Source organism: Melanotaenia boesemani, chromosome 2, assembly GCF_017639745.1.
Source record: "Melanotaenia boesemani isolate fMelBoe1 chromosome 2, fMelBoe1.pri, whole genome shotgun sequence".
Taxonomy (NCBI): Eukaryota; Metazoa; Chordata; class Actinopteri; order Atheriniformes; family Melanotaeniidae; genus Melanotaenia; species Melanotaenia boesemani.
This window is the reverse complement of record NC_055683.1, coordinates 19,983,251-19,997,110: the sequence shown is the minus strand read 5'-3', so window position 1 is coordinate 19,997,110 and position 13,860 is coordinate 19,983,251. Positions and strand designations below refer to the sequence as shown.

The 13,860-nt window shown below is 37.2% G+C and overlaps 1 protein-coding gene across 1 annotated transcript; it reads right to left on the bottom strand.

Annotated features, from left to right (window-relative positions):
- Positions 1 to 248: 248 nt before the first annotated feature.
- Positions 249 to 13,424, bottom strand: LOC121629645 (SEC14-like protein 1). Its single transcript, XM_041969339.1, has 16 exons — positions 13,272 to 13,424; positions 12,875 to 12,956; positions 9,628 to 9,777; positions 9,201 to 9,332; positions 8,574 to 8,702; positions 8,204 to 8,423; positions 7,745 to 7,854; positions 6,707 to 6,896; positions 5,632 to 5,720; positions 5,473 to 5,543; positions 4,929 to 5,100; positions 4,185 to 4,319; positions 3,023 to 3,157; positions 2,559 to 2,810; positions 2,233 to 2,411; positions 249 to 2,047 (listed from the first exon to the last, which is right to left on the bottom strand). The coding sequence occupies exons 2-16, from the start codon at positions 12,935 to 12,937 to the stop codon at positions 1,942 to 1,944; spliced, it is 2,133 nt and encodes a 710-aa protein (XP_041825273.1). The 5' UTR covers positions 12,938 to 12,956; positions 13,272 to 13,424; the 3' UTR covers positions 249 to 1,941.
- Between the last annotated feature and the right edge of the window lie 436 nt (positions 13,425 to 13,860).

The window sequence follows — 13,860 nt, the reverse complement described above, 5'->3', positions numbered from 1 at the left end:
TTATATCCATAGCAACAAGCCGGAGACTCTTTCAGCAGCATGTTTTCAGTGAAGCCCTTTTCCCTGCTTGCTGCTTTAACCAAAGACTTCAGAGAGCTAGCCTACTGGGTTGCAGTGTTATTTGATATTGATGTTAATTTGCTTCCCATCACACTCACTCAGCCATTGTGGAAGGAAAGTTAGTTCAGTTCACAGCGTATGAGGAATGTTAAAGTAGGAAAGGAAAGGTACTGCAGATTGGATCTCCATTTTTCTTCCTAGACAAATTTCAGATAATCTTGTTTTTTTTTTATCGCAACTGCAGCAGCGATGGGATGTTGAAATGAACAATTGATGCAACCTGAGGGCTGCATAAAAATAAAACCATAGTAAAATAAAAAAGTGTTCTTAAATCATTGTATTACAAACTGAAATATATTCAAATCTTCAGCACAATATGCATCTAATAACAAGTTCAGCTGCAAATAAAAATTGGTTTATTCCAAACATTTATGCGATATGAGGAAAATGCAAGATAAATATTTTTTATTTGACCAATTGTCTGTGGAATACTGATTCAACTACCATAGCTCCTCTTCAGTTGGACCTTTTCTGCAGTAACTCCTGGTTTACACCTTCGTTTTGTAATGAATAATCATCAGAGTGCTTGAGGGGAATATTTGAGGTCAAGCGTGTATCTCTTCGCAATTTTGTGCCAGTTCAACCTAAGGTGGCTTTAAGAGGGGATATATAATTTGTAAACCAAATATTACATTACAGACATTGTGTTTAAGCCTCAAGACAGAGGTTTTATCAGCAAAGTATCCATTTCAGATGAATGGTTCAATTATTTATAAGAACTACAAAGGTTTCAGGTCATTACCTTCTAGCAAATAAATGCACTTCATCTTACTAACAACCATGACATGCCAGCAGGAAGTCAGGCACCTCGTCAATCAGCCCCCCAGAAAACTCAATCCACCTGATCCTATATGGCGTTGGGAAGCAGCAACATGACACAAGTTTGCAGACAAAGAAAGAAAAGAGAGAAAACAAAACACAGGAACATTCAATTAAGCTTTAGCTGGAAGCATCTGATAAGTTTATGGAAATTAAAATTTTATGTAAATCAGTTGTCTGCTTGGTCCTGCGCCAGATCACAAGGGACTGTGTTATATTGCATTCAAATTAGCTGCCTCAGAAAACACAGCAGCTACAGCTAACAAGTAAAAATAACCCATTATCACAGGAAATCTGGACTGTGTTGCAAATCTGAAAAAGAGACTTCATTCCATACCTCTCATCTATTTTTGAACTAATTTAAAATAACTTATTTGACTTATGTGACTTCACTACTGCAATACAACACTGTTATCACAGTCACCGTTCCAAACATCTGGTACAAAGATGCACGCTAGAGACATGAATATTTAAAATGGCAATAAATTCTTTATTTCAACAATTCTCCCTCTGATTTCCTTAAAGACCAAATGAGGGCGTGTGTGTGTGTGCTAAACCTGGAGCTGAGAACACTGCAGAGCTGAGATCAGCTCTAGTCACAGAGTACACTGACACCCAGTGGACAGTAACAGCAGCACAGGTGAATCTGCATTTTGTAAATGTTTCTCTTTTCTTTTTAACTATTAATTATCTTGTCTAAAACTGCTGTTTTTGAGGCATCCTAATTTTCTGTGTTGTCATACTTCATAGACAGAGGTCTAATAAAATTAGTCAGTAATCAGATTTTCACGGGAACTTGCTTCTCCAAAAACCCACTCTAGTGATACTTCACCAACACCCCCAAGAGATACTTGCACTCCTCTCGCTTTCAGATGACATATTTAATTCTAATTTTTATTTATTTTTTTTTTAATCAAGTGTCTTTGTAGGTTTAAGGCACAAACAGAGCTGGATGTCAGACGTTTTGATCGCTGTTGTCTTTGGACACCTGCTGGGCTGATGCTACCTTGAAATAGTGGAGCTGGCATGTGACTGGCTTGAGTAAGTTGTACTAGCACTGAGCTGAGAGAAGCCACTGTGACAAGATTCAAGACTGGTCATGGATCCCCTGAAAATACAAGGAAATGTGCACTTTCACAATCTGAGCAAAATACAAGTAACATGCAACAGAAAAAGTATAAACAGTTTGAAGAACACACAGTGAACCATTTATGTCATATTTTATAGCCATCAACACCATAGCAGTAAAAGTGTGTTACAAGGTATAAAGCTTAGCAGACTGAATAAACTAACCTGAAGTCATGCGACGCCAGCACCTCGGTGTAGTACATTATCTTGCACTTGTGGGACGAGACCTGCAGGGAGGCCAAGACATCATCCACACGAGGCAGGCTGGAGGCAGCGCAGGCTGCAGAGCTGTGGAAACGCCACTGGAGGATGTAGAAGCCAGGCCAGCGTGTTATGTGGGAGCCCTGTTTAAAAAAAAAAAAAAAAAGATTTAAACAAAAAGAATAAAAAGAAAAAGGAATCTGTAGATTAAAGCACTTTGATGCACCAAAAACACTGTGGATAGATCTAAACTGTTCTTTTTCTTATGCCTCTACTATTTTTGCTCTCACCTGTACACTCTCTCCTTCCCTGCAGGTGAGAGCTTTCTCCACCATGCTGTAATCCTGGCCCAGAACCCAGCTCCTATCTATCAACTGGGCATTAACAGCCCCGAGGGAAGGGATGCCATGTGCTGCTAGAGAGTCTTTCTTTGGAGGCTGAGGAGCCCTCTTGGAATGGTAAATGTTAAAGGTCACATCTCCTTTAGACACATCAAAGTCCCAGGTGATGACGGAAGAGGATTCTGTGATCTCAATCAGAATCTGCATGAGGATGTGAGGAGGTTAGAAACAAAGAACAACAGACTGCAACCCATTTGTAATGATCAATCTACAGCTGCAAACATGCAATGTGGATTATTTTCCAGTTGGTGGCATCCTTTCACAGACTAAAATCTATTGCATGATGAGAAACACCAGCTTTCTTACACTTGAATAAACAATAGTGAAGGTAACCTAAAACATGGTGACAGTACCTCATATGGAGCCCCCTTAAAGATGCTGGCACTCTTATAAATAGAGTCGGTCAACAAACAGTTTTCCTCACTTTCCAGTTCCTCTGCAGTCCTGTACAGTGATTTGGGAACTAATCCCCCCTCAGGGATGTCACACTAGAAAGAAAAATGGTAAAGCAATTTAACATGTGATTCCATATGTAGCCTATATGTACATGTGATGGCTGCTGTACAGAAGCAGCTATAAATCGTTCAAGATTTCTCTGACTATCTTTTAATAAGTAGTTGAGTCATTTGTCAAGTTCACGAGAAATACTGTAGTGGAGAGTTCTGGAGGTCCATGCCTGATAATTATAACACAATCATTTCACATGCTGACAAGCCTAAAGTCACACACATGCTGCCAGCAGATGCATGTTTTAGTGGACTGATAATTTAGTCGAGCTACAGTTTTTCCAAACCTTTTTTTTTTTTTTTTTTTTAAATTGGTTAAATGGCTGATGCACATTAAAGACATGGTCTAAGGAAACAGTCTGATTTACTGTTCTTCTAAAAACAAACCTGGTATTTTACAGTGTCTGATTCAACTGAGGCTAGCCATCTGTTGTCTGACCAGTGCACATATACGCTGGTCCCATCCAAAAATAAATAGATGCAGGCTTCCTGCCCATCATTCATTCACCACAAAACACAGAATGACAAACTCAACAAGCATGAATTAGTGGTTTCTATATGATTGAGTAAATTCATGCAATCTGCTGACTGTTAGTAAAAGGATGCATCACTGAAGATGTAAATAAAAAAACAATGAGGTGTGAATCATTTCAAACCCTCTTTTTTAAGTGAAAGTGGTGTAAAATATATATATATATATATATATATTTATATCATGAGGTGAAACTAAGAAATGGCTTCAGAAGATGATGGTAAAGTTGAATACTGTCAAAAAAGAAATGACAAATGACAATAAAAACACCACTAAACAGGCAAGTTTAAACATCCTGGCAGCGTTAAATAAAAAAATTCAATTATCACATTTATACATTATTTATTATAAACATGGGGATAAATACCTATTTCACATTTATCAGTAAAGAAAATGACTAAAATCACTAGCTGAATGCATGATGTTCTCATACATTACTGTCTGCACTGTGAATATTGACAATCACAGAAACCTCACCATGCAGTCCCCTCGAAGGAAGTCTGGGATGATCTCTCTGTCAATGTAGTCCACTAAGCCTCCCGGACCTTGGTAGTCATTCCCAGCATAAACAAAGAATTTCTTTCTAGTATTCTCATCAATCAAGGGACTGACCTGGAAACGAGACACCAATGCTCATCAGAGAACATGCAAGAAGCAGCAGGGTCACTTATTATCAGCTGTAAAAATCAATCCATTTCCAATGAATTATGCATGACTAAAGCATAAATAGGTTGGCTTATTGATGGCGTTATGAAGCATGCATATCGGTCTTTACAACCAACTGTAATTTCATTATCTACTAATCAATGAGATGTATCTTTCACATCTCCAGGAAGCATCTGTGTTCTGCATTCAGTCTCTTTATTATAAATGTGTTTACATAAATTACCTCTCATATGTATTTCTTTATTCAATGGCATTACTACCTGCTCTACTGCATATTGCTTTGGGATTAATCAAATGTCTCCCAAGGGGATCCGACTCTACATATCACAGTTCTAATTATCTTTATTTTATTATATTTCATTTGTCAGCTTATCCTTTTTTTTAAAAATCTGTCACTTGCTCATATCTGCAGTGCAGTCAGATTCTAGCAAAATATTCAGAATTCCTATTAATGTAATCTCTGTTTTTGTCCTGTACAACTTCATGCCACAGTCAGACGATTAAATTGAAATTAATGGTAATACATCAGAAGCAAACGTTGACATTTGCTCTCACCAAGGTCCACAGAACTGGGAAAACTCTGGGTGCGCGCACTATGAGCAGGCAGCCCAAAGTCTCTGGGTAGTTGGCCTCAACCACTTCGATGATTCTCAGCAGGGCCTTGACTCCCGGTCTCCACAGGTGACGCATGTTAAGACCCTCCAGATCCAGCAGGCATGTCCAACAGCTGCACCACACATTAACTCATTAATGTATCATATTTGATAGATATAGTTTGTGAGACCTATTGCATCACTTTATGGTGAAAACTTTGCTCAAACTCTGTTCTACATAATCTGATACTTGTCTTCTGCCCCCTGGTGGATACCTTTTGCACTACAATACTGTTGACATATCATATGGTAATAGATGGTGAATATAGAAAAATAGTTTTGTATATTTTGCTTATTTATTTTTTTTACATTTTGTTAAAGAGCCTAATAAGTAATAATTTTCACTATTATATTCTTTGGTTGGGCTTTAAAGGGTTCAAGTACACATCATGCATTTATACAGCATGAAATCTGATAAAGATCATCATAAAAATATATTTAGGCACCTTATGGGTCGACCAAAGACTCTGGTGTTCTCCTCACATCGCCTCAGTCCCTCCTCGTTGATGGACAGAACCTGTGTGACAGTCATGAAGTTGTTGTATTAATGTTTTGAACACGTGTTAAATGTATCTTATCAGATCTTGTTTATGTGCTCACGTCACCTGTCTGAGCACCATCTCTTCGCCCAAAGCCCGAACCAAGCCTTTAGTGTCCATTTGACCCAGACGCAAGACATACAGAGGACGGCCATCTAAATAACACATCACACACAAACAAGGACCATTAACAAAGAAATTCATTGTTTGTAGAAGAAAATTAGTGTTTCCTCTTCCATTATATCAGGAGGGGCAATCTAGTTCATATATTTTATCATGATCACGTGTGATATATTCACACTGTAATACCATAATGGGTAGACTAACTGTTGCAGCTACAGAGTTCATGATTCCAAAGGGCTGCTTTTACTTTTAATCCCGGGATGCTGCGTCATGTTACAGATAAGTTTTGTTTTATGTGCCGCATCACACACTAGCAATTGGCTATCAAGACACTGCCTGTTTTGAACACGCATTATAGCAGATTCATCAAAGAAAGACAAATGGACATTTTTTTGAGGAAGAGAGGAAAAGAGAAAAAGAGCAAGAGACTAGACTACAGTCAATATCAGACTGACTTTTACTCGCCGGAGGGAGCTCAGAGTACAGGTAGGAGGCAAGATGGATGCTGAATTAGTCTGCTAAAGTTCTGTAGAGCTTCTTTTAATGTTTCTGAGATTTGCATCCAGTTTATTAAGAGTATATGTGCATTACATGTATGAAACTCAGACTGATGTGTCAACCACACGCTTTAAATTTACTGTTTGTATTTCAGCACATGGAGGGGAATTCTTTCATATTATCTCCATGACAGTCCTTAAAGTGTTTGTGGTGGTGTCGGCCAAGACCCAGGTGAAACGTTGAAAATTAATTTACAACATGGGTGTGATCTTTGCTCAGTAATAATGTTTAAATGTTTTAATTTAGGACACAAACATTTAAAGTTGTGAAGCCTTAACTCTGACCAGTAGGATCAGCTGATCTTTCATTTTCAATCATAGTTATGACACATGGTGCTCAGATAGTTAATGAATAATTTAAACATTATAGGGATAAAAAAAAGACTAAATTTGTCAACCTGTTAAAATATATTAGTACCTGTTTATGTTTAGTGTACAGTGAAGTCAGTGTTACTCAGTACCTCTGTCATGGTGGTGCCATCCTCCTGTGAAATAATCGTGAAGCAGCTGTGGGTACTCCCACGTGTCTAACAGGAAATCCACCTGGTGCTGCTTCCTCCAGGTCAGTGACTGGCACAAAAACTCCCTGGCTTTGTCAATGTTGAAATCTCTAGCCCTGAGGAAGCGCAGTACATGCTGATCCTTTGGAATCTGTACACAAAAAATGAGTCAAAACCAAAGTGTTGACACAGTTGTGCAGATAAATGGAAAGAAAAATATTTGACCATCATCACGTATTTACTTAGTGCAATCTAACTTATCACAGTTCAGCTTAAAGTCACTCATACCAAATTATGATTAATAATGAATATAAAGATACAGTTAAGTATTGCTGGAAATGGTACTAAGAACTGACTAAAGACCACAAAGGTATGCTGTGATTTATTTTAACCATTTTCCTCTACATTTTTATGAAAATAGCCTTGCTCATTCCTTCACTGGGATTTTTAACCACTCTCCTTCTTTGATGATCTCTTGCTGTTTGAGGCTTCTTAGCCATCACTCTAGTCATTAGTTTCCTCTGAGGTATGATCATCAGAGAACAACAGAAGCACAGTGGCCCAGTCAGAGTCCAGACATGAAGCCCGTTGACAGTATGTGGAGAGAACTAAAGATGAGAGTGATGTTAAGGAAGCTTTGAATAAATACAGAAGAACAGTGAAAATCCAAGTGAAGAAACCCTAAAAAACATGCTACAAGGTAATGTCCATAAACACATTTTGACACCTATTAATCATAAGAAAGAAGAAAACAGAAAATATTGAAGGTTGTTAAAGGCTTCTCATTTACATCTCAATTCTTATTCTTCTCATTTCCAGTCAGACTAAACCTCAGTGTCAAAAGTTCACTATAAATTAAAATAATTTTGTGCCAATATGCAGTCTGTAAGTAGTTAAACTGATTTAACTGAAAACTTTTTGAGCAGTGAAGCAGAAAGGTTTGTGTGAGGGTTTCAAAGTATAAGCTGCACATAACTGCATTTTTTGTGTTTATGTGACCTTGCCCTTGTGGGTTTCCTGTAGCCACTGTCGCAGTCGAATAAGACAGCTCTCCTGCAGAGGCGTTAAATCACCTAGGTAACGTCTGATGTAGTCAGCATCCAACTTGTCTACAGGCCAAAACACATTTAGAGTGTAGAGTTAGCACATACTGCATGCATCAAACTGTAAAAAGGAGGGTGAAAATGATTAAACTGGCATGGGAATGATTAACAAAAAGTCAATAATTTATCTTGTATGTTCTTTATGAGATACCCACTGGAAAATGTTGGTTTTGTTTACAGGCAATGCTGCTGTTAAATCTGCTGTATCAATCAATCGAAATATTATTTCACGCTGTTTTTCTCTTTTTATTTACATACTTAAGTATCTTGAAGTGTTCAAATATTTTAAGATTAATTCAAGAATTTTCTGTTAGCTTCTTTTGTGCTTTACTAGTACTAGTGAGTGCACACTGACCATCAGGTGAACCAGCCACTTGCTCTGTGGGTCCTGCCTGGTCTTTACCAGGCAGCCCATCCTTGGCACTGTTCACTGGGATGGCTCTGGCTGTAGAAGGGGGTAGCAGCCGGGGTCTTGCAGTAACCCTGCCAGATTCAGCTGGGGGGCTCCAACGAGGTATGCAAGTTACTCCTTCTTCCTCCAGCTCTCTGAGGTAGTATTCAATTATTTCCTTACCCTAAAGGTAATTGAAAGACAACAGCTTTAGTTAACTTGGTGAATCAGGTATGGCTCTAGAAAGATATTGAAGGCTGATTCTTTTGAGAAAAAAAAGGTTCTGCATTAGTAAAAGATTTCTATCACAAACAGTAAAATTTTAGATACAAACCTTTTTAATGCTGCTAGCATACTGTTTCATCGCTATCTTCTCTGCTGTGCTCTCAAATCCAAAAAAGGACTTAATATCAAGACTAGCTGTTTGCTCGAAGCATGTCCAGTCTTCATTGTCTGGATGAACCTGTTAAGATCACAATCATACACAAAAAAAGACTGGTAAGTACAAAAGCTTGACTATAATCCTAAAGAATTAGATAAGATATTAGATTTTAATTCCACAGGACAAATTGTATTTTGCTCATCCAAGTAATACAAGAACAGGAATACACATTTCATGATTCTAATAAATCTTAATTTGGCTACTATAACAGTTAAAGCAGATCTGACATCAGTGGTGAGGGCTGCATCACGAACATTTTATAAAAGGATGGTAATATTAGACTAAATGGCTGACATAAAACAGTCATAAAAAATGGCGACGTTACAACAGCTGGTGACATTAGCTCCCTAGCACTTTGGGAGAAACCTAAAATAAGAAATGTATGCATCACATTTTATAAATGCCTTAAGGTGGGGATTTGTGCTATCCACTCAGCACAATAAAAACAAAAAAAAACAAAACAAATAAACTTCTTGCTGACTTCCTCAGCACTTGGTTATATTTGACTTTAAAGCTTACCGTGTAATTGCAGCATTCACGGACAAGGACTCTGTTAGAAAATGTCTCATTATGGACCTCGATCTGGAGTGTCCTGTCCCTGTGGTTCAGGGTGTTCTTTTGGATGAAGTACAGATAGTCTACACCAGCAATCTATGGCAGAGAAAACAAAAATTCAAAGTTTGCTGGGTTGTTTAAAAATAGATATGTTTACTGCATATTTATGCCTGGATGCCAAATTGCAGTCACTAGTTTTATTCCCATAGATTTCCACACAGTGACTAAAAAACTGTCATTAAATGCAACAAGACCATAAAATACTACCTGATTAATAACTTTGGCACAGTTTTAATAAGCATTCTTATTCATTTGTCAGAACAAATAATCTGATTAGATTACTTGTCTTGATAGTTTCATGGCCTTTGCTCTATGGTTTAATTAGAAATACCCGTTTGAGAAGTCGAGGGGCCTCAATGTCGATCGTGCAGCGCCTCTCAGTTACAACCACAGAGCCATCTTCATTTTGACTCTGTCTGATGATCTCACTGTCCACAAACACTGGGATCAAAGGGCACTTTGGGAACCTCCTCACATAGGCCTGAAAAGGAAGCATTTAAATTAAAAAATATATATATTTCTTGTTCTTTGATACTTATTAGTAATTCTTCACCACAAATGTAGCATGGATGAGTTCAGTCATTTTGTTGCAGTGTACTCAGGTATTATTAAAATTAAAACAAGGTCACTTTTGTTTCTCATGAAGTTTGCATACTGAGCAGATTTGTAACGTGATTTCCATGTCAGGTGGGTGGATTTAAAGGTTAGTAGCTTTAACCCTTTAGGGCTGACCGTTGGCATATCAATGTCTGAATGCCTGTAGAATTGCAACCACATAAGAAAAAGCAAAATTTCTTTTTGCATATAAATCCAGAGGTCTCCTGCTCCCCTGTAGCCTTGAGGGATGCAGAGGGAGAGGAAGGAGATGGCCTCCATCAAACAGAGGCTGCACCAGTGAGTCCCACAGTTCCAGCTTTGTAACGTAGCTGGCTGGAAAGGTAAAAATTAACCTGACAACTCACTCATCCCCCCTCACCACATTTCAATCTTTTCAAACCCAGCAGATTTCAAACCCCATGCATAATCTTTCTCTAGATATTTTTGATATTTTAAAAATATTTTATACATATATAGAAGTTTAAATTAGAGGCAATGTGTTCTTAAGTTTCAATGCGGTCAAACTATTTATACTTTTGTTATTTATTGCACTTTTATAGATGAATTCTATTCTACTTCTGTAAATAATTGATTTTGATGTACATGCTGTCTATTTGCAAATTGTGCACACAGTGCATTTTATTTTTGTTTGTGAAAATGATTATCTCAAAAATTAAATTATAAAAGCAACTTTGTGTTGTTTAACAAGAATTTTCCCAACTATTTTACATTTGCAATTTTGAGGGATAAAGCTTAGGCACCTCTCTATTTAGAAAATTATTTCTAAAATAAAAAGGTTTACTGCACTTTCTTAGCGATTTATTTAATTAGGATGGACTTAATACAGATGATAAAAATATAAAATATAAGGGTTACATTGATTATGGCAAATCAAAATGTTTTTAAAAATGACACAGGTACAAAAACGTGAAAATATGCTCTGGCGAACTTGTTCTATGGTAGGTCTAAAAGGGTTAACAGTTTATTTTACAGTTTGTGCACAGAGCCAACATCCAGCTGTTCTAGCAATTACAAGCAGTGATCACTGTGTTTTACTGCCCAAGCCATATGACCATCTGTCCAATGCCAAATTTAACCAGGCCTCACCTGTCAATATTGACTGAGTAACTGAGCAATAACAGCTGTGTGTCTTTGGAGATTGCAGCTGTGCCTTTTCTGATGACAAGCCGGTAAAAGTTAATCAAAGAGCAGGGACAAAACAAAACCATTATGAAGTGGAAAGATGCTTGTGCATTTCCTTAAGAATGTTAAATATTAATTTCACAGTGAGGCAGAAAATAATAGCTAATATTCAGTGGAATAGACCTAGTTGTCAATTAAGATTTTCTAAGTCTAAAAAGCACAACTTTCTATTAAAGCGGCAGCAGTTCTTTTCTTGAAATTCTCAAGGTTTTTCAGAAATACATACACACACTCTTATGGCATAGTTTATGAGCAATCTGTATAAATATATCTATATCCATATTAAATACTGAGAAAATGAAACCTTGCCCCTCTTATTAAACAGCATTGGTTAGTGCTGTTCAGCAGACCCAGAACATTTAAAGTCAAACTCTATTATCTTTCACATCATTGGACCAATAATCTGGTGAATGTGGCTGTGGAGCATAAACAGTCTTTATTTTCCTTGGGCTCTGTTGATTAAATGTGATCCAACAGGCATAAAGCATTAGCATGTACCCTTGCAAAGCCATTTAAACATAAGTCTGGTGGAACCCCTTTTTCTTATTTTTTTTTATTTATAAAGGCCTAAGAGAGTCATAAAGAGGTGTCATGTAAAGGACAACCAAGATGTCAACGGGTGCACATTCAGTGATATCTACGACACTGATTAGGACTGTTAGCTGGAGTAATAACTGTTAGTGTCAGGATTAGTCAAGAGCTAATGAGAAAGCTTGAAGATAAATGTAAGGAGCGGAGGTGGTAGACTGCACACTGGGTTCTCTCTTTTATGCTGTCGAGACCTGAATCCTCGCACAACATCTGTTATTATTTTTTTTAACAATAGGGTTATTTTGGGACTTTTTTTTATAACCCACAGTAACACAGTAAGACTCTTAAAACTGACCTTTCATGGGAAGGCATCAAAATGACCCTAATGTAAATGCAAACCATACAGATTGGCAAAGAAGTCAAAGCTGCAGTCTCACAGTCTTTGCTCCACACCGAGGAGATTGCATAAGCCTTTGGCTTAATGTATAACTTAGTAGAACAAAAAACAACGCAGAGAGCAGACTTTAAGAGGGGATGAAATCAAGCCATCTCTCTTAGAGGACCAAATTTATTTTCTGTCCTACTGTTTCTTAGCGTTACTAATCTTATGTGAATTTAAAGCACTGAGCTGAAGGTTGCAGGTGAATAGAGCAATACATGAGGCCAGTTATAAAATATATATATATATATATTATCAAAAGAAAAAGCCAGCTTGAATATGGAGACTAGGTGTTTAGACGGTGGGATCTCTGTTGTTGTTTCTGTTTCTCTCTTTTTAAAGCAGCTCAATACTCCTGTAGTAAAATAAAAATGAGTACCATGAGTTACATAAATACAGCAAAGGACAATTGTGCTGATCGTGGCTTTACCTTATCTTAGCCTTACATAATCTACAGTTAGTCAACTGTAGCTGTAAGAGCAATAGTCAACCCAGTAATTTGAGCCATATTTCGTGGCTAAAAACTTAATTACAGTCATACAAAACAACTAGTACTCTTGGCCTTAAGCTTCATGTGGAAAGAAAATACACCACGCTGAGTTTTAATGAGCTACAGATACAGATATGTGCACTACTAACATCTTTTGCATGGATATTTAACTTTTAACAAAAGTTTACTGAGCAACTAAGACATAGCATAGACCCTGGTAATAACTGTTCAACAGAAATAGTAAAAGATGAGCCTAGCAGGCACACATCCAGCTCTGTATAAGCTAAGATGGCTGTGGACATACCCCGGCCCACTCACCGCCATTATGAGCTCAAAAGGGTGCTTGTAGACCCGAACAGGGGACTGGTACTGCTGGACCATCGTTGAACCTCGGCAAACTCTGTAAAATTTGATTTAAAAACACATTTTTTAAAGAGTGACAGCTGTCAGAGTGGTTTTATGCCTGCGTTAAAAAAAGTTTACGCTTAAAGAGCTAAGTAAAGCTCACTGAAAAGCGAAATAGAGCCGTAACTCTCACATAACAGCAATTTGAACTGAAGTAGTATGTGATGTAAACAAAAACGAAAGAAGTTTTTTTTTCACGTAATTTAAATAGTATAGGAAGCTAACATCTTGTCGCTAGTTTACAAGTTGTTACACCGCCACGCGCATAAACTGTGTCCACAGAAAAGGCAAATTAACACAACTGACTTACAGAAAACTTCAGTTTCGGAGTCAACGCTGGCGCTTAAACGAAGCTATCCAGTTTTTACTGTGTCCATAATTTCAGCTGAGCGAGGAAACGTGTAGTTAAGATGAAAACAGCACGTCATCAATTGGTTCCGTGAGGCCAGCCCGTTAGCTCCATGGTTAGCCCCGCCCTCTTTTAGTAAAACCGGAAGCGAGAACTTTCTAAACTTTATTTAACTCGCCGAGAAATACAAGCATTCATTCCTATGACAGACATAAGAAACTTTCAAAATTATGATTCCAAATGCAAACATTTTTTGACGGTATTTTTGGGAGGGTAAAATGACAAACCTGACAACGGTTTTATTTGAGTAATTTATAATTATAAACACAATATCCATATATATATATATATATATATATATATATATATATATATATATATATATATATATATAATTCTAAGTAATATATTTCATAATAATCAGATGGTCTTAGATAGGTTCATGAGTAATTTTGACACTTTTTGTGACTTCAGAACCATAGGAAGATAAAATCTTTTTCATTCATGTATTGATTTTTTTTTTCAAATTAACAGTCATTATTCTTTAAGA